The 25,178-nt window shown below is 44.4% G+C and overlaps 1 protein-coding gene across 5 annotated transcripts in view; it reads left to right on the top strand.

The window, feature by feature from the left end:
- KIF1B (kinesin family member 1B) overlaps positions 1 to 25,178 on the top strand; it is a 175,616-nt gene that overhangs the window by 138,338 nt on the left and 12,100 nt on the right. For all 5 annotated transcript variants that reach the window (XM_055261855.2, XM_055261852.2, XM_055261854.2 and 2 more), the window contains 8 exons: positions 623 to 707; positions 4,361 to 4,466; positions 14,613 to 14,727; positions 15,681 to 15,814; positions 17,281 to 17,342; positions 20,994 to 21,139; positions 21,303 to 21,542; positions 24,216 to 24,287. In XM_055261855.2, coding sequence (XP_055117830.1) covers positions 623 to 707; positions 4,361 to 4,466; positions 14,613 to 14,727; positions 15,681 to 15,814; positions 17,281 to 17,342; positions 20,994 to 21,139; positions 21,303 to 21,542; positions 24,216 to 24,287 — 960 coding nt within the window. The remainder of the gene's footprint in view (positions 1 to 622; positions 708 to 4,360; positions 4,467 to 14,612; positions 14,728 to 15,680; positions 15,815 to 17,280; positions 17,343 to 20,993; positions 21,140 to 21,302; positions 21,543 to 24,215; positions 24,288 to 25,178) is intronic.

Below are 25,178 nucleotides of genomic sequence, written 5' to 3'. Positions count from 1 at the left end.
ATGTATTTAGAATAGCTATTTTGAAAAATATTTTATTTCATTCAATTACTCTAATTCGTGTAGCTCCTGTGTCACTTTTAATACTTTTCATTTCATGATGTTTGGAAGCTCTGTGCTTTCACACCAAAAGTTCTTAATAGGGATAGAGGATGAAGGTTTCTATGGACTAAAAATCTGGTTATGAAATATAGGTCCCCTTTTGGTAATTCAAAAGTAGGTTCAGTCAGTGTTCAAAAGTACTTAAGACCCAAGTGGGCATGGGGGCTAGGGATACCATACACTTGGGACATACAATCAGGGCATGGTTGAATACTTATTATACAAGGGGCTGGGATGCAGCCACATAATCTCCTGTGACAGATTATGGTTTTATTCTTAAAACCATAGAGAAAAAGAATTTTTAAAAAAAGAAAGAAAAGAAAACCATATCAGAACCTGACTGTTCCTTAGTCCCTGATACATCTCCCTTTTTTTTGAATAACAATGTGGATAGCATTTTCCCTCTTTCCACACCTCTCCTTCCTGCTCATCCCCCATGCCATGCCATACAGGCCAGAAAACAATAGACGAGAGGAGATAACAGATTGCTTCAGCTAAATTGCAACCCTGCTTCATTACCTAGGGCATCCAGCGAAGGATCACAGTGACCATTATCCATGAGAAGGGGAGCGAGCTCCATTGGAAAGATGTTCGTGAACTGGTGGTAGGTGAGTACATTTCATCAGCCAAGGATAGAACCAGGACTTATAGAGATTTTTAATTTTTTTATTTTTATTTTTTTTTGAGATAGGGTCTTGCTCTGTCACCCAGGCTGGAGTACAATGATGAGATCATAGCTCCCTGTAGCTTCAAACTCCTGGGCTCAAGCAATCCTCCTGCCTCAGGTTCCCGAGTAGCCGGGACCACAGGTGTGGGGCACTGTGCCCTGTTAGAGATGTTATTCTTCCCTGTTTGTGGTACACGGAATGTGTAGAAGACCATATTGGGAAACACAGACTATGGAGATGTAGAGGCCTTGAGTTTGAAACTCTGTATTCCGTTTCTTCGCTCTGTCATTAGTGATATGTTATCCAACTAACTAACTCAGTTACCAGGGAATGGTTCTGTGGTAGAGGCTGTGAGAGGGCATAAAAGAAATCTCTGCTGGCTGGGTGTGGTGGCTCATGCCTGTAATCCCAGCACTTTTGGAGGCAGAGATGGATGGATTACTTGAGCCCAGGAGTTTGAGCCTGGCCAAGGTAGCAAAATCCCATCTCTACAGAAAAATATGAAAATTAGCCAGGCATGGTGGCATGCACCTGTTGTCTTGGCTACTCAGGAGGCTGAGGTGGGAGGATCGCTTGAACTTGGGAGGTGGAGGTTGCAGTGAGCCAAGATGGCACCACTGTATTCAAGCCTGGACAACAGAGTGAGACTCCGTCTCAAAAAAAAGAAAAGAAAAATCTCTGCTAATTGTGAGCTTGCAGTTTAGTTAGGGAGATAGCATATATATGTGCAGAATGCTTTGATGAATAAATACCAAAATGAAGACAAAGGAAAATCTATGCTAAGAGAGTTAACAGTGAAAACAAGCCAGGGCGACTGAATAGATTCAAGAAAAAAATAGAGGGTTTTTTTGTTTGTTTGTTTTCCAGACACAAGCATTTTGAGTAAGAGAGTCAGGAATATGTCTAACATGCAAATGACAAGAAACCCCATGGCCAGAGTGGAGAAAGTAAATTAAGGCATATTGGCTAGATAGTGTGAACTTTAGAATGGCAGTCTGAGGCAAGAGTTTGGAACTTTTGTTGCCATGGACCTCTTTGGCAGTGGCAAAGCCTTAGAATTATGTTTTCAAATGTGAGAAATAAAGTATTTAGGATTACAAAGGAAACCGATGATATTGAAATACAGTTGTTAAAACATTAAGCTCTTCTTTATTGATGCATGAAATAACAAGATTTAGTAGTTATTCTAATTACCATAATTTCCAAGTAGTGATCAATGTAAAAGATATTTTGTGTCCAGGCGCGGTGGCTCACGCCTGTAATCCCAGCACTTTAGGAGGCTGAGATGGGCGGATCACAAGGTCAAGAGATCGAGACCATCCTGGCCAACACGGTGAAACCCCGTCTCTACTAAAAATACAAAAATTAGCTGGCTGTGGTGGCGGGCGCCTGTAGTCCCAGGTACTCGGGAGGCTGAGACAGGAGAATCATTTGAACCTGGGAGGCAGAGGTTGCAGTGAGCCAAGACAGTAGACTGAGACTCTGTTTAAAAATAAGTAAATAGGCCGGGCGTGGTGGCTCATGCCTGTAATCTGAGCACTTTGGGAGGCCGAGATGGGCGGATCACGAGGTCAGGAGATCGAGACCATCCTGGCTAACACGGCAAAACTCCGTCTCTACTAAAAATACAAAAAAATTAGCCAGGTGTGGTGGTGGGCGCCTGTAGTCCCAGCTACTTGGGAGGCTGAGGCAGGAGAATGGCGTGAACCTGGGAGGCGGAGCTTGCAGTTAGCCGAGATTGTGTCACTGCACTCCAGCCTGGGCGACAGAGCGAGACGCCGTCTCAAAAAAAAATAAAAAATAAAATAAATAAATAAATAAAAAATAAATAAATAAAAAGATATTTTGCACATGGAAACATCTGTGGTTTCTACTGGGGACAGAGTCACGGGTACTGGCCAATTCTTCTGTGGTTTATTGCCTTCCTTTGTGATTGAAGGAGATGCCAATTTTTAGTTAAAGGTTATGAAAATAAAGATGTAATTTTTTTCCCCATCCAAGCTCAAGGACCCTCTGAATTCTGTTCACAGAGTGCTTGTGTCTCTCTGGACCAGATTAAGAACCTTGGGGCCAGGCATAGTGGCTCACGCCTGTAATCCCAGCACTTTGGGAGGCCAAGGCAGGCGGATCACTTAAGTTCAGGAGTTCGAGACTAGCCTAGACAACATGGCAAAACCCTGTCTCTCTACAAATAAGCTGGGTGTGGTGGCTCATGCCTATAGTCTCAACTACTCAGGAGGCTGAGGCTGGAAGCTTGCTTGAACCTGAGAAGTCGAGGCTGCAGTGAGCCATGCTCATGCCATTGGATGACAGAGCGAGACCCTGTCAAAAAAAAAAAAAAAGAATCCTTGGAAGGGAGATTATGTTCTCTCTTGTCTGGGGCAGCAGTGGTAGTAGCTTTTCAATATTTTTCATAATAAATTTTTCTTTTTTTAATTTAGTTTTTTTAACTTTATTTACAAAGCACTGAATGTCCTTTGACAAAATTAATGTTTATATGGAACCCTAATACCGAAACAGAAGAGATGCTTTCTGACCAGAGAAGGAGAGGGGAGATGCAGAGGCAGTGGTTACTATGGCTTCTCTGAAGAATCCTATGATACATTTTTAGTTTGTTTTATTAACAAACTCTGATGTAGTATTTACCACATGCCAGGTGCTTTTCTGAATGCTCCAAAAATACTAGTTTGTTTAATCCTCATAACAACCATATATGGAAGGAATTGTTATTATCACTTGACATATGAGGGAACTGAGGCTCAGAGAGGTTGAGCCTTAGGCCCAAAGCCTCACAGGTGGTAGGAGTTGGAACCCAGGCAGTCCAGCACTGGAGGCCAAGTCCTTGGCCCCTAGTGTTAACTTGAAAACAGAGTGTAGGATTTTGAGCAAGAAAGGGGTGTAATAAAGTCAGCATGGCCAGGTGTGGTGGCTCATGCCTGTAATCCCAGCACTTTGGGATGCCAAGGCAGGAGGATCGTTTGAGCTCAGGAGTTCGAGACCAGCCTGAGCAACATAGTGGGGCCCCGTCTCTACAAAAAAATAAAATAAAATAGCTGGATGTGGTGCTGCAGGCCTAAAGTCCCAGTTACTCAGGTGGCTTAGGTGGGAGGATCACTTCAGCCCAGGAATTCAAGGCTGCAGTGAGCTATGATTGCATCACTGCTCTCCAGCCTGGTGGACAGACCAAGACCTTGTTTCAAAAAAAAAAAAACAAGAAACTGTCAGTCAGTGGCTTAAGAGGTTGCTATTAGGTGAGAGTAGAATGGATTGGAACAGGGGAGGTGTGAATAGCAGGGAGACCAGTTAAATGGCTGTTGCAGGTTCCAGATCAGAGAGGAGGTGGCCTTTTGTGATCAGGGCAATGATATTGTAAATAAAAGTTGGGATGAATGTGAGAAAGAATCAATATGGTTTCATAGTTAACTCAATGTGGGAAGTAATGGAGTCAGACCGTGGAGGACCCTACAGGTAACCAAATGACCCTTCCAGCTCCTGAACTTACACATAGATATAAAAGTCTCTTTTGGGCTTAATGAATTCATGTTTTGTTTTTAAATGTGTCCGTGCTCTGTTTTCTTTATCCTTTCTTTTAGGTCGTATTCGGAATAAGCCTGAGGTGGATGAAGCTGCAGTTGATGCCATCCTTTCCCTAAATATTATTTCTGCCAAGTACCTGAAGTCTTCCCACAACTCTAGCAGGTGGGACACCCAGAGCAGTGTGAAGAGTCCACACTTGCGGGCGTTAATTGGTACACCGTTAGGTTCCTTATTCATTAATGACTCCCAGTTCAGACTAAGAAATTAACTCCCTTCTCCCTTCTAGCTTCAAAAATCTCTTTATTTCTTCACCTGCCTGCTGTGCTCTCCAAAAAGAAAGAAAGAAAGTATTGGAGATATTTGTATGTGATCAATTACTCTTAGAGAATGGAAGTGATCTGTCCCATGTGAAGTTTGAATAGATGTAACAAGTGATAAATGAAAATTGGAGAAATAAAATTCAGTATATTCTCCAAAGATTTAAAAGTACAAATTAATTATTGCCAAAACTAAATGTTTTCCTGTGAAATGGTTGCTGTGGAGAGAAAGGTTTCTGTCACTCTCAAGTATCATGGAAACGTGCCCTCTGAGATAAAATGAAGCCTCTTGTGTTAAGTCTTTGCTGCTGCTGCTGTAGGCGCCATTATCCTTAGTATTTGTTTTTCATTTATGCACAAAAGCGATAAATAATATGAACTCTTATGACCAAGATTGGCTGCCATAAATAATAGATTTTACTTTGTTTTTTATTTTAAATGTTTCACTTAAAATTATCTTTTATAATCAGGTGATAACAGACAGTTCGTAAAGTACATAGCCATTCTACTTTCCCTTGTAAGACTGGAATTAAACCAGCTGAGATCCTCTTACCTCACCCAGGAAAGGACTTCTCATTGTCTCAAAGGCTCCGTCTCTATATCCTAGGGGCTGGGAAACAGGAGCGGCTGCCTCTTCTAATGTGGGCTGAGCATACTGCCTTCCCACCACAGGACTCTGCTGTGCTTCAGTCTGCTCCTGAAAAACTTGTTTATATCCACGTTGAGAGGAGGGAGGGAAGGAATAAGACAATAGGCAGAAATGGAATGAAAGGTTTGGACCAGTATTAATTTCTTTCTGTTGTTTTCTTGTATTATAGTTTACCATAGGAAAGAGAAAAAAGAAACAAACTTCTGTTTGCTGGCAGGGGCTGTGGAGAAACAGGGAAGGAGTGAGAGGGTACATATGTATGTCTGGGGAGGGGGAGTGGCAGAAATAAAGAGGGGTGCTGTGACTATCCATGGGCAAAATCATGAACAATACTATTTCCCTGAAGTCAGCAGTAATTCTGCATAGCTTTCTGTTTTCTGCCAATGTTCAGCTGGGTTTTACCACCACATTTTCTTTGTAGCTACGAAAAGTGTATTGTAAATTTCCCTAGGGTACTTAGTAAAATGTACAGGGAAAGATGGGCTTTGGTTGAAATACTGGTTATTCTAATTTTGCCTCCATTAGAGTAACTTTAAGAAGTCCTTTAATTCATGCCCAACAACAGGTCAGGTGCTACAAGAAATGAATTTGGCTTTGTTAGAAGCAGCTTATCTTGTGAGTTAGAATCAAAAAAGTTAATCAAAAAGGGCTGAAGTCAAGAATAACAACAACAACAAAAAACACCTTAAATATTTCTGTTCTCATTTAAACTATATAAATCTATATTAATTTATCAAGCTTTTGCTGGAAGGCCATGGCCTTTTCTTTAATTATAAGATCATTTACTGGAGTTCTAATTGTCTTTCTTGCAAAACCACACCCATAATTCATCATCTATGACTTTCAGTTTGGTGGAGCAAGAATTAGAAACCTGTGAAGAAAATCTAAGTTCAAAATCCTTTAAACTTTTTATCATTTATAACATTAATCATTTAAACATTTTATCATTTTCCCCTTTCTTTTGCATTTATCTCACCCAAACTTAACAGTTATTTTTAAACAACTCACCATTATCAAACCTTTTGAAAACATTCAACTTAGTTTTCACAGGAACAAAAATTTTATGTTTTTATATTTCATTGATTTGCCTAATGTTTAATGAAGTTAGATAATAATAATAAGTACAACTGGCATAAACAGATTTGGGACCAGATACTACTGACATTTGATAAGCACTCAACTTAACTCTTCGGAGCGAGGTGTCTGGGCAAATGAGACATCTTTGTAGTTTAGAATGCTCAAGGAGAACTAGCCATCAATCTGTATATTTTAGGGATATGGAAAACATAGGTTAATATGGTAAGTGGCAAAATGGAGTTTGGTTAAGAGAACTTTTGTTCTGTTTGTCTAAGGTTTCATGTTTAAAGTTGAACTTACCTCCAATTTGGGTATATTATGTGTGTATCTTAGAGAGCCTTGCTAATATATTGATAGTGGAGTATAATTGACAAGGGACCATTATTCCTTTTCTTCCCAGTCCTACATTTATGTTAATGCATTGACTTGGTTTTCCCTTAACTCCACAGCAACTTCCTATTATTCTCAGTACTAAGTCACCACTGAAAGGGGATGGTGTGATGGTCTCCACTTTCCCTCCTATGTCTGGCATTTTCCTAAGGTGGAAGTCTCAGGAGAGGGACCCATGTTATTGTAAGCCCTCTATCGAATTGTGTTCCATGGGATTCTCTGTTAATTGTCTGTCCACTTGAATTCACTTTGCTTATCAGCAAATTTTGTCTTTTTTATATATATATTTTTTCTGATTCTCTCCCTTTATTTCTTTTGTTTTTTTGCTGCACTAACTAAAGCCTTTTCTATGTTTTTGCAGGCTCTTTCTTGATAAGGATATTCCTAGGTATTTTCTGTTTGCTTTTTTGCACATAGGATTCTAGTTTATCAGAATGCTTTCTGTCTTATGTTGCTTTGATTGCTATTTTAATTTTGTAGTCCCCTCCCCATGTAAACCTACTGTACCTAGGATAGAGTAGACCCTGTTCTGTACCCTAAGAAGCCTATAGCTTCTTAAATGATTTTTAGAGTTTCAAATTATTTTCTCATTCCATTTGCTAAACTTGTCAATTTTATTCTTAGACCCTTTCAAGTTTTCCTCTTCTACATTACAAAGTAGAATGTTTCTCCCTTCATTTCGTACAGAATCTCAAGTTTTGTTTTCTGTTCTCCTCTTTTATCTGTCTTCTCTCTGTCAAAAGCTTGAAGGGTTTATTGCTTTATAAAACCTGAGTCCATTGCAGCCTTGCAAAACTGTTCACTTTCTTCTCCATTTTGTCCTGTGCGGTAATAGAGACAAGTTTGGCTATTTGGATAGCTGAGTCTGAGAGAAATATTTTATATATTTTTTTTAACATTTATCTTTCCCCTGTCAGGGCTGCTTGTTTCATCTGTTTATTTTCTTCTTTTAGAATAGGAAAAATCCTGGTTTGGTATTAAAGGAAGTTTTTAAAAAATCTGTCTCATTTAGGGAAGAAAATTGAAGGAAGTGATGCAAGACAATATAACCTAAAATGTTAAAAAAAAACATAAACGGGCTGGGCTCAGTGGCTTACACCTGTAATCCCAGCACTTTGGGAGGCCGAGGCGGGTGGATCACGAGGTCAGGAGTTCAAGACCAGCCTGGCCAAGATGGTTAAACCCCATCTCTACTAAAAATACAAAAATTAGCCTGGCATGGTGGTGGGCGCCTGTAATCCCAGCGACTCAGGAGGTTGAGGCAGAGGATCGCTTGAACCCAGGAGGCGGAGGTTGCAGTGAGCCGAGATCGCGCCACTGCACTCCAGCCTGGGCGACAGAGCGAGACTCTGTCTCAAAAAAAAAAAACAAAACACATAAATATATTTATATATTTGACTGATGTTACTGATATAATTATTTTATCCCTCAATTTGGACTCCATTCAGTTTACATTTCAGAGATTCTCCTAAGGAACTCAAAAGGTTCATCAGATGTGACCATAATATAAGAAGGTGGTTTCTGTTTTGTTTTCTTGAGACGGGGGGTCTTGCTTTGTTGCCCAGGCTAGAGTGTAGTAGCTATACCTGTAGATGCTTTAAAAAAAAAAGAAAAAAAAATGCGGCCAGGCACGGTGGCTCACACCTGTAATCCCAGCACTTTGGGAGACCGAGGCAGGCGGATCACAAGGTCAAGAGATCGAGACCATCCTGGCCAATATGGTGAAGCCCCGTGTCTACTAAAAATAGAAAAATTAGCTAGGCGTGGTGGCGTGTGCCTGTAGTCCCAGCTACTCAGGAGGCTGAGGCAGGAGAATCGCTTGAACCTGGGAGGCGGAGGTTACAGCGAGCCAAGATCGCGCCACTGCACTCCAGCCTGACGACAGAGCTAGACTCCATCTCTAAATAAAAGAAAGAAAGAAAGAAAGAAAGTGCAGTAGCATAAGCATAGCTCACTGCAACCTTGAATTCCTGGGCTCAAGCAGTCCTCCCGCCTTAGCCTCCTGAATAGCTGGGACTCCAGACATGTGCCACCATGCCTAGCTAATTTAAAATTTTTTTGTAGAGATGGGGTCTCGCTGTATTGCCCAGTCTGGCCTCAAATTCCTGGCCTCAAGTGATCTTCCCAGTTTTATCTCCCATAGTGCTGGGATTACAGGTGTGAGCTACCACGACTGACCAGAAGTTGGTTTTTAATTTTTCATAAATAATAAATTCAAAGGAATATATCCTTCAAAGCAGTCACCTTGAAACCTGTTTTTCCTCTGATGCTGCTGCTGTTCAGAACATCTTGAAAAATCCATTTGGAATTACTTCTCACCACCTTAGGAGGCATATAGGAAAATATGTCTTGGGATTCAGCCCTGTTTGTAACCCTAAATTCTGTTGCCAGCTTGATTAAATTGACATTTCTCCCCAGTCTTGGTTGTGTTTCTTACAACCACCTCTCAAGAATTGCCACTGTAATGGCTCACACCTGTAATACTAGCACTTTCCTACTAAGGTAGGAAGATCACTTGAGCCTGAGTTCAAGACCTGCCTGGGCAATGTAGAACTTGTCTCTACAGGAAAAAAAAAAAAATTTAATTAGCCAGGTTTGGTGGCTCGTGCCTATATTCCCAGCTACTCAGGAGGCTGAGGTGGGAAGATCACTTGAGCCCAGGAGTTAGATTGCACCAGTGCACTCCAGCCTGGGCAACAGAGCAAGACCCTTGTCTAAAAATAAAATAGGCCAGGCGCAGTGGCTCACACCTGTAATCCCAGCACTTTGGGAGGCTGAGGCGGGTGGATCACCTGAGGTCAGGAGTTCGAGACCAGCCTGGCCAACATGGTGAAACCCCATCTCTACTAAAAATAAAAAAATTAGCCAGACTTGGTGGTGGGCGCCTGTAATCCCAGCTACTTGGGAGGCTGAGTCAGGAGAATCACTTAAACCCGGGAGGCAGAGGTTGCAGTGAGCCAAGATCGCGCCATTGCGCTCCAGCCTGGGTGACGAGCGAGACTCTGTCTCAAAAAAATAAATAAATTTAAAAAAAAAAAATTGAATTAACCACCTTTGGTGGGTATTCCAACAGAACTTGCTGCAGCAAGTCCAAAGCAAAAAAAAAAGAAAGAAACTTTTTTTGACAAAATAAAAAAAGAAAAAAATGAAAGAAAAATTTTTCCCTCAATACAGGAAGACTTCCTTCCTTCCTTCTTTCCTTCCTTCCTTCCTTCCTTCCTTCCTTCCTTCCTTCCTTCCTTCCTTCCTTCCTTCCTTCCCTCCCTCCCTCCCTCCCTCCCTCCCTTCCCTCCCTCCCTTCCTTCCTCCCTTCCTCTGTGGCCCAGGCTGGAGTAAACTTGGCTCGCTGCAGACTCCCTGCGTGCGGCTCCGGTGATTCTCCTGCCCTGGCCTACGGGCTGCCTGGGATTGCCGCCTTGCCGCCGCGCGCCACCACCCCTCCCTGGTTTTTCTCCTTTGGCTGGAGGCGCGGTTTCGCCATGTCGGCCAGGCTGGTCTCCAGCTCCTGACCTCCAGTGCTCTGCCCGCCTCGGCCTCCCGGGGTGCTGGGACTGCAGACGGAGGCTCGCTCATTCGGTGCTCGGTGTTGCCCGGGCTGGAGTGCGGTGGCGTGGTCTTGGCTCGCTGCAGCCTCCGCCTCCCAGCCGCCTGCCTTGGCCTCCCAGGGTGCTGGGATTGCAGCCTCTGTCCGGCCGCCGCCCCATCTGGGAGGTGGGGAGCGTCTCTGCCTGGCCGCCCATCGTCTGGGTTATGAGGAGCTCCTCTGCCCGGCCGCCCCGTCTGGGAGGTGAGGAGCGCCTCTGCCCGGCCGCCACCCCGTCTAGGAAGTGAGGAACGTCTCTGCCTGGCTGCCCATCTTCTGGGATGTGAGGAGTGCCTCTGCCCGGCCACCCGTCGTCTGGGATGTGAGGAGCGACTCTGCGCGGCCGCCCCGTCTGGGAGGTGAGGAGCCCCTCTGCGTGGCCGCCCCGTCTGGGAAGTGAGGAGCACCTCTGCCCGGCCGCCCCTTCTGGGATGTGAGGAGCGCCTCTGCGCGGCCGCCCCGTCTGGGAAGTGAGCGCCTCTGCCCGGCCGCCCCGTCTGGGAAGTGAGGAGCGCCTCTGCCCGGCCGCCCCGTCTGGGAAGTGAGGAGCGCCTCTGCCCGGCCGCCTCTTCTGGGATGTGAGGAGCGCCTCTGCGCGGCCGCCCCGCCTGGGAAGTGAGGAGTGCCTCTGCCCGGCCGCCCCGTCTGGGAAGTGAGGAGTGCCCCTGCCCGGCCGCCCCGTCTGGGAAGTGAGGAGCGCCTCTGCGCGGCCGCCCCGTCTGGGAAGTGAGGAGCGCCTCTGCCTGGCCGCCCCGTCTGGGATGTGGGGAGCGCCTCTGCCCGGCCGCCCCGTCTTGGAGGTCTACCACAGAGGCCAGAAGCAATGTGGGGGCTGGATGTGGTGGCTCACGCCTGTAGTCCCAGTACTCTGGGAGGCTGAGGTGGGTTGATCACTTGAGGCTAGGAGCTCGAGACCAGCCTGGCCAACATGGCGAAACATATGAAAAATACAACTGTCAAACCAACCAACGAACCAAGCGACAACAAAACAGGTCTACCCTGGAGTCATACTCTAATTTTTTCTATTTTCCTCCCTTTCTGATCCTTTATCCCAGTTTCTTTTTCTTCCTCTTCCTTCTCCTTCTTTGTCAAATAGAGGATTGAGTTACTATCATTGATCCATACAAAGTCCCTCTCTCATTTATTTTCTTTAATTCCCACTCCCCCATTTCTATTCCCCGTCTTCCCATGTGCAACCTTCCTAATATGTTTGATATGCATCTTTTTGTTCGTATGTACTTTTAGAAAATGTTTATTGTTTTGTGTGCAAAAAAATAAAAAGATTCACGTTAAAAAAAAAAAAAAAATAGGCCGGGCGCGGTGGCTCACGCTTGTAATCCCAGCACTTTGGGAGGCCGAGGCAGGCGGATCACGAGGTCAGGAGATCGAGACCACGGTGAAACCCTGTCTCTACTAAAAATACAAAAAATTAGCCGGGTGTGGTGGCGGGCACCTGTAGTCCCAGCTACTCGGAGAGGCTGAGGCAGGAGAATGGCGTGAACCTGGGAGGCAGAGCTTGCAGTGAGCCGAGATCGCGCCACTGCACTCCAGCCTGGGTGACAGAGCAAGACTCCATCTCAAAAAAAAAAAAAAAAAAAATACAGGAAGACTTTAGTGGAGTCAAAATTTCCTTTGTGTTAACCAGGTTTCTGCCAATACAGTTTTCTCTTTATGTTAAGTGAAAGCTTAGCCTGAAAACAGAAATGTGAAGAGGCTTTCTTAGACAAGTTCAAAACATTTGCCTCACTTGAAAGAGTCAGTGTCATGAAACCTCAGCAGTGGTCCTGGGAGGTGCCACGTTATGGTTTGGAACTTAATGAAGGCAGCAGCATTGATAGAAATTTCTGTCAAATATCACCAAAGTCATAAATGCCCTCACTCTAAGAAGAGGGGTTTATTTAACTTCAGCATGGATGTATCCAGCCTCTGAAATGGGACAAATAAGCCCCACCCCTTCTAGGTACTTTGGCAAAAACAGGGACACAATAAAAGAGCAGACCTCTGGAGGCTGAGGCAGGAGAATCGCTTGAACCTGGGATGAGGAGGTTGCAGTGAGCTGAGATCACGCCACCGCACTCCAGCCTGGGTGACAAAAGCAAGACTGTCTCAAAAAAAAAAACATCTCACAATGATAGAGTCAGTTCTCAAGTGGCATCTGTTGAAGCAGTGGATATTGTCACCCAGTATTAGAATATGTCTTAAACCAAATTAAAAATTTCCTTTACACAGAGTTTTATGGACACATGAAGGGTTTCCTCCTGTGCCCAGGGAGCCCAAGAACTATAGAAAGGCCTTCATTGTCCATCATTTCTGTTCCTGTTTGGGTCACTTGGTGGCTTTGTCTTTGACTTGTTAGTTGTTTCTCTATCTTCTGTGTCTTTATAGAGGATTTTCTTGACCCACACTCACTGCCTCAAAGACTAGACATTTGAGAGAGTATTAAGTACTTGAAGAAGACTCAGATCTAGAAGCAGCTATGTTAGATGATCAGACCTCATACACTGCCACTTGGAAGATGAGGTGTGGTCATGGGGTTCAGTTTCAGAAATGTGTTCTCTCTGTTGATCGTTTCTGGAGGAAGAAACATGGGGATGTGTTTAGAGGGAGGATATGCCAGCTACTTGCCATAGGAAGTCTAGAAAAGGCAGCCATAGTGAGGTCACTATTTCAAAAGGAGTAAGAAGGAATGTATTGGGCAGGAAAGAGTGTGCACAGACTCTTCTAGGTGAATCAGGTGAGCTGTGTTCTATCTGCGGAGAACTAGTGATGGTGGGGCAGACCAGACATCTTCCCCTCCACTTGTCATAGGGGTCTGAGAAGGGAAACATGGGGCAGAATTGGGAATCGATCTGTAACACTGCTTTTAAACTAAGTGCCATATTTCACATTAGACTTGCAGAACTGGAAGATTTAATGTCAATTAGAGTTAATGTTGTTTTACCAGTAGAAAAAAAACGATATTAGAACAACAACAAAACAGTTTGTGGGTATCTATTAAATTAAGTTTCCGTTTGTTATATAAATGTAAGATTAATTTTTAAAATGGCCTTTTTTTTAAAGCTAACAAATGGTATTTGGCTGGCTCTAGTGTTAACAATTTATTCTCTTTTACTGAAACATCAGTTAAGAATAACCTCGTATTCTTTTATTTAAAATAAGGCTCTCGGCCGGCACAGTGGCTCACACCTATAATCAGCACTTTGGGAGGCCGAGGTGGGCAGATCGCTTGAGGTCAGGAGTTTGAGACCAGCCTGGCCAACATGGTGAAACCCCTCCTCTACTAAAAATAGAAAAATTAGCTGGTGTAGTGGTGCGTGCCTATAATCCCAGCTACTCAGGAGGCTGAGTCAAGAGAATCGCTTGAACCCAGAAGGCAGAGGTTGCAGTGAGCTGAGATTGCGCCACTGCACTCCAGCCTGGGTGACAGAGTGAAACTCCGTCTCAAAAATGAAATAAGGCTCTCTATACTTAAACCCTTCTACCATTAATCCCCTTATATATATCTGTGGCGTTTCTGAGGCGTAGCAGCACTGGATTGAATGATGTTTAGCCCTCTTGTGATGTGAAGATCGAAGCTGACAAATTACCGAACATTGACTTCCTGCTGTCATCACTAACTGACAGGAGAGCTTACTTAGTCTTTCTTCTTTCAGTTTCTGTCCATACTCACTTATCCATTTCATCTTAATCCCTTTGATTGACCTTACTATTTTTATGTTTATAGACAGAGGCAGCCTTGTCAAAACAAAATTTAAAAAAGCACGGCTGGCCAGGTGCAGTGGTTCACGCCTGTAATCCCAGCAATTTGGGAGGCCGAGGTGGGCAGATCATCTGAGGTCAGGAGTTTGAGACCAGCCTGACCAACATGGTGAAACCCTGTCTCTACTAAAAATACAAAAATTAGCCAGGCGTGGTGGTGGGCGCCTGTAATCCCAGCTACTCGGAAGGCTGAGGCAGGAGAATCACTTGAACCCAGGAGGCAGAGGTTGCAGCGACCCAAGATTGTGCCACTGCACTCCAGCATGGGCAACAGAGCAAAATTCTGTCTCAAAAAAAAAAAAAAAAAGCACAACTAAGTGTTCCTTAATGATAGGTGGGGTTGGGAGCAAGAGGATGGGGACCTATCTTTTCCTTCTAGGAAATAAGGGTTCCTCTCTGTTATTAGAGTTTGATAAATTGAAAGTGTCCATTGGTTGGCATACGGTTCTTTAGGATGATTGACAGTGGCAGTACCTGGACTAAGGTGACTTTAGCTTGTTTTGGATGATTCCGTCTTGTCTTTCTGACCTTAGGACCTTCTACCGCTTTGAGGCTGTGTGGGATAGCTCTCTGCATAACTCCCTTCTTCTGAACCGAGTGACACCCTATGGAGAAAAGATCTACATGACCTTGTCGGCCTACCTAGAGGTGAGGAGACTCGGAACTTCAGTTGATGCCAACAGTCAGCCCTGAACAGTGCAGGTTACAGCAGGAAGTGGTCAGTGAAGATTCCACTTGTTTTGTCCTCTTTCTTCCTCCACATCCTTAAGTTTTTCATTTTATTATACTTTGCTAACTCTTCTGATTATATTAGATTCTATTCCTGGGTTCTGTTTACTCAAAAAATCACATGACTTTCATTCCAGCTTCAGCTTTAGTAGCCTAATTACCATTGTTTGAAGAATGTGTGATTTTTAAGAAAATGTCACCTCTTGTTTTTGTAGTTGTGGACAGAGTCTAATAGTGGTTAACAGCCCAGACCCAAGACCCAGCCTGTCGGTTCAAATCCCTGTGCTGCCACTTACTTCCTCTATGTCCTTGGAGAAACTCTTTGCCTCAGTTTCCTCACCTATCAGGAGAAACAACATTTGCCTCAGATAAAAATAAATGCATCTCAGGCCGGGCGCGGTGGCTCACGCTTGTAATCCCAGCACTTTGGGAGGCCGAGGCGGGCGAATCACGAGGTCAGGAGATCGAGACCACGGTGAAACCCCGTCTCTACTAAAAATACAAAAAAATTAGCCGGGCGTGGTGGCGGGCGCCTGTAGTCCCAGCTACTCGGAGAGGCTGAGGCAGGAGAATGGCGTGAACCCGGGAGGCGGAGCTTGCAGTGAGCCGAGATTGCGCCACTGCACTCCAGCCTGGGCGACAGAGCGAGACTCCGTCTCAAGAAAAAAAAAAATAAAAAAAATAAATGCATCTCTAAGGAGTACTACCTACTCTTGCACATATTATCCATTGGGTGGCTGTTGAAATAATTGGTGGAGCTGAAATCCTTCAGTTCTCACAACTGGGACTAGCTTTCCAAATACATTCGTGTGTAGACTCTAGTCACAGTATTCTGCCTGCACTTCATCAGCACCTACCCTGTCTGCTTTCAGCTGGATCATTGCATCCAGCCGGCTGTCATCACCAAGGATGTGTGCATGGTCTTCTACTCCCGAGATGCCAAGATCTCACCACCACGCTCTCTGCGTAGCCTCTTTGGCAGTGGCTACTCAAAGTCACCAGATTCGTAAGTTTTTCACACAAGTTAGCTTCCAGTTTGTTCAGTACAACAGAATCATTAGTCCTTAAGTATTCTCGGCTTACTGTCTCACGGTTAGTTTACAGTTTATGAACCATTTTGGTAACTGACACCTGAAATGTACTGACTTGCATGCTGACATTTAATAAAATGTTGATGGATGGATGAGTTATGAGGGAAGAAAGGAATATTACATTGTGAACACGTCTAAAACAATTTTGCAAAGAGTAAATTTGCAAAGACTTTTAAATGTCATCATTATTATTTCTAACAGAGTACCATTGAAATTTTCTTCTTTTTAAGATTTGTTATGCATATTTAAGGCGTACAAAATATGTCAGGAATAATACAGTGAAGGCCAGACACAGTGGCTCATGTCTGTAATCCCAGCACGTTGTGAGGCCGAGGACAGAGAATTGCTTAAGCCTAGGAGTTTGAGACCAGCCTGGGCAACACAGACCCCATCTCCACAGAAAATTTTAAAATTACCCAGGTGTGATGACACATGCCTGTAGTCCCAGCTACTCAGGAGGCTGAGGTGGGAGGATCACTTGAGCTTGGGAGGTTGAGGCTGCAGTGAGCCATGATAGAACCACTGCATTCCAGCCTGGGTGAAACAGTGAGACCCTGTCTCAAAATTTAAAAAAAGGAAAAGAAAGAAAAAGGAAAAAAAAAAAACAATGTAATGAATGCCTGTGTATCACCGCCCAGCTTAAAAATAAGTGTTACTAATACAATAGAAGGTATTATACCTCCTACTACTCACAGTCCCCAGAAGTTGTTGATTGTCGTTTCATTCTAGTCATTGTTTCCCTCATATCTTCTCTCTTATAATAAGAAAAGACAAATTTTTAGTTTTCACATTTATATTTTAAATTTTCTAGTTTATCATTCAATTTTATTCACCCTATTGAAATAGTGTTTAAAAGATAGAGATGAGGTGGGGGCGTGGTGGCTTATGCCTATAATCTCAGCACTTTTTGATGCCTACAATCTCAGCACTTTCTGATGCCAAGGTGGAAGGATCACTTGAGGCCGGGAGTTCAAGACCAGCCTGGGCAACATAGTGAGACCCTATCTCTACAAAAAAATTTAAAAATTAGCCGGGTATAGTGGTGCATGCCTGAAGTCCCAACTACTCAGGAGGCTGAGGCAGAAGGATCACATTAGTCCAGGAGTTCGAGGCTGCAGCAAGTTGTGATTGCATCACTGCACTCCAGCCTGGGTGACACAGGGAAACCCTATCTCTAAAAAAATAAAATTGAGATGAAAGCAGACTCCTCTAGGAAAAGTTATGCTACTTAAGTTCAAAATAAGAGCGGTGACAAATAAGAAATGCCTATAATTATATTTGAGTCCCTGCAGAGAAGACACTATTTTAAGTAGCAGAAATTGAAATTTTCCTGTTTTTGTGCTGTAAGAGATTAAACAATTGTTTTATTTTCTTCAAATAGGAATCGAGTCACTGGCATTTACGAACTCAGCTTATGCAAAATGTCAGACACAGGTAGTCCAGGTAAGCTCTTGGCGGATTGAGGAGGTAATAGTTATCTTTGTGTATGTTTCAAGTATCCTGTATTTAGGCTGGCTGGGCACAGTGGCACACACCTGTAATCCCAGCACTTTGGGAGGCCAAGGCGGGCGGATCACCTGTGGTCAGGAGTTGGAGACCAGCCTGGCCAACATGATGAAACCCCATCTCTACCAAAAATACAAGAATTAGCCGGGTGTGGTGGCGTGTGCCTGTAATCCTAGCTACTTGGGAGGCTGAGGCAGGAGACTTGCTTGAACCCAGGAGGCGGAGGTTGCAGTGAGCTGAGATTGTGCCACTGCACTTCAGCCTGCCTGGGCAACAGAGTGAGACTCCATCTCAAAAAAAAATAAGTAAATAAAAAATATACTGTATTTAAAAACTGGAGATTCTACCCAAGTAGGATAGATATAAAACCTTTTAGAAACCATGTGTGTTTTACAAGCCAGTTTGGTTGAGGAGGGGTGGTAGGAGTTACCTTTTTCAGAGTTGCAACATTGTTTGGTTTATGATGTACAATTGTATTAAAATTGTATCACAATATCACTAGGCTATGAGTAAAATTTGAGTTAAAAAATTCATGTTGGCTGGGCCCAGTGGCTCATGCCTGTAATCCCAACACTTTGGGAGGCCGAGGTGGGTGGATCATGAGGTCAGGAGTTTGAGACCAGCCTGGCCAATATGGTGAAACCCTGTCTCTACTAAAAATACAAAAATTAGCTGGGCATGGTGGCATGAGCCTGTGGTCCCAGCTACTCAGGAGGCTGAGGCAGAAGAATCACTTGAACCTGGGAGGTGGAGGTTGCAGTGAGCCAAGTTTGCGACACTGCGCTCCAGCCTGGGTGACAGAGCGAGACTCCGTCTCAAAAAAAAAAAAAAAAAAAAAAAAATTCATGTGAATTCGAATGAATTTGGTTTAGAAAACTTCATAATCATTTCTCTCCCCACTTTAGCCCAAAGATGACTTAGCAGTATAACTTTATAGATGCTATCAGACTGCAATTTAAATTTCCCATGTTTTAGAAAGTCAAATTATTGGCCGTGCACGGTGGCTCACACCTATAATCCCAGCACTTTGGGAGGCCAAGGCGGGTGGATCACCTGAGTCCAGGAGTTCAAGAGCAGCCTGACCAACATGGTGAAACCCCCCTTTCTACCAGAAATACAAAAATTAGCCAGGTGTGGTGGCACATGCCTGTAATCCCAGCTACTCAGGAGGCTGAGGCATGAGAATTGCTTGAACCTGGGAGGCAGAGGTTACAGTGAGCCGAGATTGTGCCACTGCACTGCAGCCTAGGTGACAGAGTAAGACTCAGTCTCAAAGAAAAAAAGAAAAAAAATCAAATTATTAAGTCAGATTTGTTCTGTATTCTTTTTAATGTGTTTTTAAACTGCTGTTGTTCCTCTAGCTAGGTGGAATTAAGCAGCACCTAGCATTTCTATGTTTGTAAACTGAAACATGAACAAAAGTTAAGGTTTTCTAATAGCATTTGATTAATGTGAGTTTGAGTCATTTTACAGAATATACATGGAAAACAAGTCAGGGCCCACAGGCAAGACTTAGATAAGTAAAGAAGACTTTGAGCATGAATCCAAGTAGCACCTAATTATTATAATATCCAGATAGTTCCTTGAGGAATTTTTTAAATTAATATAAATTCATGTATTTAATATGTAAAACCAGTATAATACTAAAAAAAATTAACAGGAAATAATAGAGGCTAAAGCTCTCTGTCATCTGTCAGCCAGTGAGCTACTGTGTGTATGTGTGTGTGTGTTCCCTTCCGTCTTTTTTAAAATTTTTATTTTTAGGGACAGGATCTTTTTTTTTTTTTTTTTTTTTTTTTTTTTTTTTTTTTTGAGACAGAGTCTCACTCTGTCGCCCAGGCTGGAGTGCAGTGGCGCGATCTCGGCTCACTGCAAGCTCCGCCTCCCGGGTTCATGCCATTCTCCTGCCTCAGCCTCCCAAGTAGCTGGGACTACAGGTGCCCGTCACCACGCCCGGCTAATTTTTTTGTATTTTTAGTAAAGGCGGGGTTTCACCATGTTGGCCAGGATGGTCTCGATCTCCTGACCTCGTGATCCACCCACCTTGGCCTCCCAAAGTGCTAGGATTACAGGCATGAGCCACTGCGCCCAGCCTAGGTACAGGATCTTACTGTTGCTCAGGCTGGAGTGCTGTGGTGTGATCAGAGCTCACTGCAGCCTCCAACTCCTGGGCTCATGCCACTACACCTGGCCAATTTTTTAATTTTTGGTAGAGACAGGGTCTTACTGTGTTGCCCAGGCTGGTCTCGAACTCCTGGGCTCAAGTGGTTCTACCACCTTGGCCTCCCAAAGTGCTGAGATTACAGCATGAGCCACTGTGCCTGGCCTTCCCCCTTGTTTCATCTAGGTATATTTTTATTTATTTGCAATCATAGTGTATAGACTTTTTTTTTTTTTTTTAAGACAGAATCTTGCTCTGTCGCCTAGCCTGGAGTGCAGTGGCGTCATCTTGGCTCACTGCAACCTCTGCCTCCCGGGTTCAAGCGATTCTCCTGCCTCAGCCTCCTGAGTAGCTGGGTTTGCAAGCACCTGCCACCACGCCTGGCTAATTTTTGTATTTTTAGTAGAGATGGGGTTTCACTATGTTGGCCAGGCTGGTCTCGAACTCCTGACCTCAGGTGATAGCCCACCTCAGCCTCCCAAAGTGCTGGGATTACAGGCGTGAGCCATCACACCCGGCCCCATAGTGCATAGACTATTACAGACTATTTAATATTTCTACATTTTCACCTAACATCATAATTTTATCATTTTCTTAAATTGCATCCCAGTCTTCATAATTATCAAAGAATGTAAAACTCAGTTTTTAAAAACTTTCAGTTGCTTTGGTATTTAAACAAAATCCCATATATCTTGAGACCAAACTGTCTTAGTTTGCTACGTATAAGAATTATTAATTCGTGGCCAGGTGCAGTGGCCCACGCCTGTAATCCCAGCACTTTGGGAGGCCAAGGCGGGCAGATCATGAGGTCAGGAAATCGAGACCATCCTGGCTAACACAGTGAAACCTGGTCTGTACTAAAAATACAAAAAATTAGCTGTGCATGGTGGCGGGCACCTGTAGTCCCAGCTACTCGGGAGGCTGAGGCAGGAGAATGGCATGAACCCAGGAGGCGGAGCTTGCAGTGAGCTGAGATCACGCCACTGCACTCCAGCCTGGGCAACAGAGCGAGACTCCGTCTCAAAAAAAACAAAAAAAAAATTATTAATTCGTTTTGACCTAAACTTGGAATTGAATTTTTTTCTGAAACAAAAACTTGTTTCCGGCCGGGCACGGTGGCTCACGCTTATAATCCCAGCACTTTGGGAGGCCGAGGCGGGCGGATCACGAGGTCGGGAAATCGAGACCACGGTGAAACCCCGTCTCTACTAAAAATACAAAAAATTAGCCGGGCGTGGTGGCGGGCGCCTGTAGTCCCAGCTCCTCGGAGAGGCTGAGGCAGGAGAATGGCGTGAACCCGGGAGGCGGAGCTTGCAGTGAGCCGAGATTGCGCCACTGCACTCCAGCCTGGGTGACAGAGCAAGACTCCGTCTCAAAAAAAAAAAACAAAACAAAACAAAAAAAAACCTTGTTTCCTCTTGTCTTAGGCATGCAGAGAAGGAGAAGAAAAATCTTAGATACATCAGTGGCATATGTGCGGGGAGAAGAGAACTTAGCAGGCTGGCGGCCCCGTGGAGACAGCCTCATCCTTGAGCACCAGTGGGAGCTGGAGAAGCTGGAGCTCCTACATGAGGTATCCAGGGGCAGGGTTGCTCAGATGCAAGAACTCTCGGACAAGATTGCCAAAGTATCAGTCTTCCTGCCCCCTGCTGCATGTGATCATAGCTTTTCACTTTTCTCTCCTGAGATCTTAACTAGCTTTGTGTTTGCTATAGCAGTAGTATTGATCTTCTCAGGTGGAAAAAACCCGCCACTTTTTGCTGCTGCGTGAGAGACTTGGTGACAGCATCCCCAAATCCCTGAGCGACTCGTTATCCCCCAGCCTCAGCAGTGGGACCCTCAGCACCTCCACCAGTATCTCCTCTCAGATCTCAACCACCACCTTTGAAAGCGCCATCACACCCAGCGAGAGCAGTGGCTACGATTCAGCAGACATCGAAAGCCTGGTGGACCGAGAGAAAGAGCTGGCTACCAAGGTGTGAATCCCTTCCTTTTTGCTGAACGTCTTCCCACAAGGCTCCACAAACTAGCCTCTCAGTTTATTCATTTTCAACACCTTTGTTCGAGGTGTTTGAAGGCCTGTGATAATACTGTGAATGTAGAAATTAAAAGATGCAGTTCTTACCCTCAACAAGCTTACAGGGCCAGGCACAGTGCCTCATGCCTGTTATCCCACCACTTTGGGAGGCTGAAGCAAAGGGATTGCTTGAGCCCAGGAGTTAAAGACAAGCCCAGGCTAACATAGTGAGACCTTGTCTCTACAAAAACAAAAATTAGGCCCTGCATGGTGGCTCACGCCTGTAATCCTAGCACTTTGCAGGGCTGAGGCAGGTGGATTACCTGAGGTCTGGAATTCGAGACCAGCCTGGCCAACATGGTGAAACCCTATCTCTACAAAAAATACAAAAATTAGCCAGGCGTGGTGGTGGGTGCCTGTAATTCCAGCTACTCAGGAGGCTGAGGCAGGAGAATTGCTTGAACCCGGGAGGCGGAGATTGCAGTGAGCCGAGATAGCTCCACTGCACTCCAGCGTGAGCAACAGAGTGACACTCTATCTCAAAAAATAAAATAAAATAATAAAATATTAAAAAATTAAAAAATATAAAGGTTACAGAATATTAGGTCACAAGCATATAATAGAGGTGTGTGTTTCAAATGCTATGGGAGTCAGAGGAGAAGTGTCTATAGTGGGGAGCTCATGAGCTGACCTTGGAAGGATGTGCAGGAGGGAGGCAGTGGTGTCCTGCATGATCAGTCTTGGGGAATTCATGTGGGACTGGAACAGGAGGTGTGGAGTGAAGAATCTTGTATACTGCACTGAAGAGTTTAGCGTGGATGATAGGAGCAAGGCAGAAATATTTTAAACAGGTATTTGTGTTTAAGAAAGATTTCCGACCAGGCACGGTGGCTCACTCCTGTAATCCCACCACTTTGAGAGGCCGAGGTGGGTGGATCACAAGGTCAGGAGATCGAGACCATCCTGGCCAACATGGTGAAACCCGTGTCTACTAAAAACACAAAAATTAGCCGAACTTGGTGGCATGCGCCTGTAGTCCCAGCTACTAAGGAGGCTGAGGCAGGAGAATCGCTTGAACCCTGGAGGCGGTGGTTGCAGTGAGCCGAGATTGCGCCACTGCACTCCAGCCTGAGCAACAGAGTGAGATGCCGTCTCAAAAAAAAAAAAAAAGATTTCTCTGGCAGCAATAAAGAGAATGGATTGATGGTGAAGAGGTATGCTGAGGAAGGGAGAATTCTTTATTACAGTAATCTGATGAGAAATGATAAAAGCTTTTTAAAAATTTTTTTTTTTTTGAGATGGAGTCTCACTCCAGTCACATAGGCTGGGATGCAGTGGTGTGATCTTGGCTCACTGCAACCTCCACTTCCCAGGTTCAAGCGATTCTCCTTCCTCAGCCTCCCAAGTAGCTTGGAGTACAGGCATGTGCCACCACACCTGGCTAATTTTTGTATTTTTAGTAGAGATGGAGTTTCACCATGTTGGCCAGGCTGGTCTTAAACTCCTGACCTCAGGTGATCCACCCGCCTCAGCCTCCCAAAGTGCTAGGATTACAGGTGTGTGGACACCCAGCCAGATAAAAGCTTTTTAAAGAAGGCAGAGGTGGCCAGGTACGGTGACCACGCCTGTAATCCCAGCACTTTGGGAGGCTGAGGCAGGCAGATTGTGAGGTCAAGAGATCACTATGGTGTTTTTATTTTTTATTTTTATTTTTATTAAATTTTTTTTTTTTGAGATGGAGTCTTGCTCTGTGGCCCACACTGGAGCGCAGTGGCGCGATCTCGGCTCACTGCAGCCTTCACCTGCCAGGTTCAAGTGGTTCTTCTGCCTCAGCCTCCTGAGTAGCCGGGATTATAGGTGTGTGCCACCATGCCCAACTCATTTTTTGTAGGTTTTTTTTTTTTGGAGAGGGGATAGTGTCTCACTCTGCTTCCAGACTAGAGTGCAGTGGTATGATCTCGGCTCACTGCAACCTCCACTTCCCGGGTTCACGTGATTCTCCTTCCTCAGCCTCCCGAGTAGCTGGGATTACAGGCACCCACCATGACGCCCAGCTAATTTTTGTATTTTTAGTAGTGATGGGGTTTCACCATGTTGGCCAGGATGATCTCGATCTCCTGACCTCGTGATCCACCTGCCTCAGCCTCCCAAAGTGCTGGGATTACAGGCATGAGCCATCACACCCAGCCAAAACCATGGTGTTTTTAGTATTCACTTTGGTAATCTTGAGAAAGGCTTTTTTAAGCCACTTGCTTTATCTTTATTAGACATACATAGAACTTCCCTTGCTATATACTTAGTTCTAATTCTAGAGCTGTTTGGGCAACATCGGAGCTGCACTGTGGGTTTAGGATTTGTTATTTCCCCTCCTGCCTTGCATCCAGGGCTTCATTTAGTCATTGAGGTTTTTGTTTGTTTGTTTTTAAATTTACTGGTTTATTAGAAAGGACAGTGCAAAGGAGACCAATGCATTGAACAGCAGATGGATGAATGCATAGGGAGAAGAGATGTGGAGCTTCCTTGCCCTCCCCAGGAACTCAGCCCTTCAGGAGCCTCCACGTGGTCAGCTATCCCGAGGCTCCTGGCTGTTGACATTTTATGTTCAGCTTGCACTTTTCTTTCTCTTCTTTAGTGCCTGCAACTTCTCACCCACACTTTCAACAGAGAATTCAGCCAGGTGCACGGCAGCATCAGTGACTGTAAGGTGAGCACATTGACTGTAATTTTTAGCCAGTGTGTTGATAACTGATTTCTCCACAGCAGCCCACATTACCTATTCCTGGTTTTTGCTGCTTTTAAGCAACTCGTCATGGGCATAGCATTGTATTTGAAAATTTATGACATACTGCTCTGGTATTCATTCTGATTTTTCAGAGTCTGAACACTGACTTCTGAAGATAAAAGGACTCCTTTGTGGCTCTTAGAGTGATTATCAGATGGGAAACATTTTGGCTTTTTCATGACTACTTTGGAGGAGAATATTCTATAGGGAGGTGGTATGTTATTCTATGCCAGGGTACAAGGAAACCCTGAGGTTCCTGGTGGCATAAAGTTTTATTGACTTCAACAAAGAGTGAAGTAAACACTTCAGAGAATTTCTGTGTTATTCACTCAATTCTAGTCAGCTTGACCTTAAACCCTCCCAGCTCATTCCTGCCTTGGGGTCTTTGCACACCTACTGTTTCTTTGCCTGGACTTGCCTTTCTCCAGGTATTGCCATGGTTGGCTCCCTTACGTCTTTCATTTTTCTACTCCATTATCACCTCCTGTGAGTGGACTTGTTAACACCTGATAATAAATCTGACAGGTGTCTGAAACTTTCTACCCACCCTTCTTTCCTGCTTTATTTTTTGCTATAGTACTAATTACTACCTGATGCTTTTTAAAGTGTTTGTTGAGTGGTTTATTGTCTGTCTTAAGCTCCAGGGAGGCAGATCCTCTGCCATATTATTAGAACAATGCCTAGTACATGGAAGGCGCACCACTGTAATACCACTCATATTAATTCAGGGGCCGGGTGTGGTGGCGCATACCTGTAATCCCAGCACTTTGGGAGGCCAAGATGAGAGGATCGCTTGAGGCCAATAGGTTGAGA

This window comes from Symphalangus syndactylus, chromosome 22, assembly GCF_028878055.3.
Source record: "Symphalangus syndactylus isolate Jambi chromosome 22, NHGRI_mSymSyn1-v2.1_pri, whole genome shotgun sequence".
Taxonomy (NCBI): domain Eukaryota; kingdom Metazoa; phylum Chordata; class Mammalia; order Primates; family Hylobatidae; genus Symphalangus; species Symphalangus syndactylus.
Note: the sequence above shows the minus strand (reverse complement) of the source record. Positions and strands in the feature narration are given on the sequence as shown.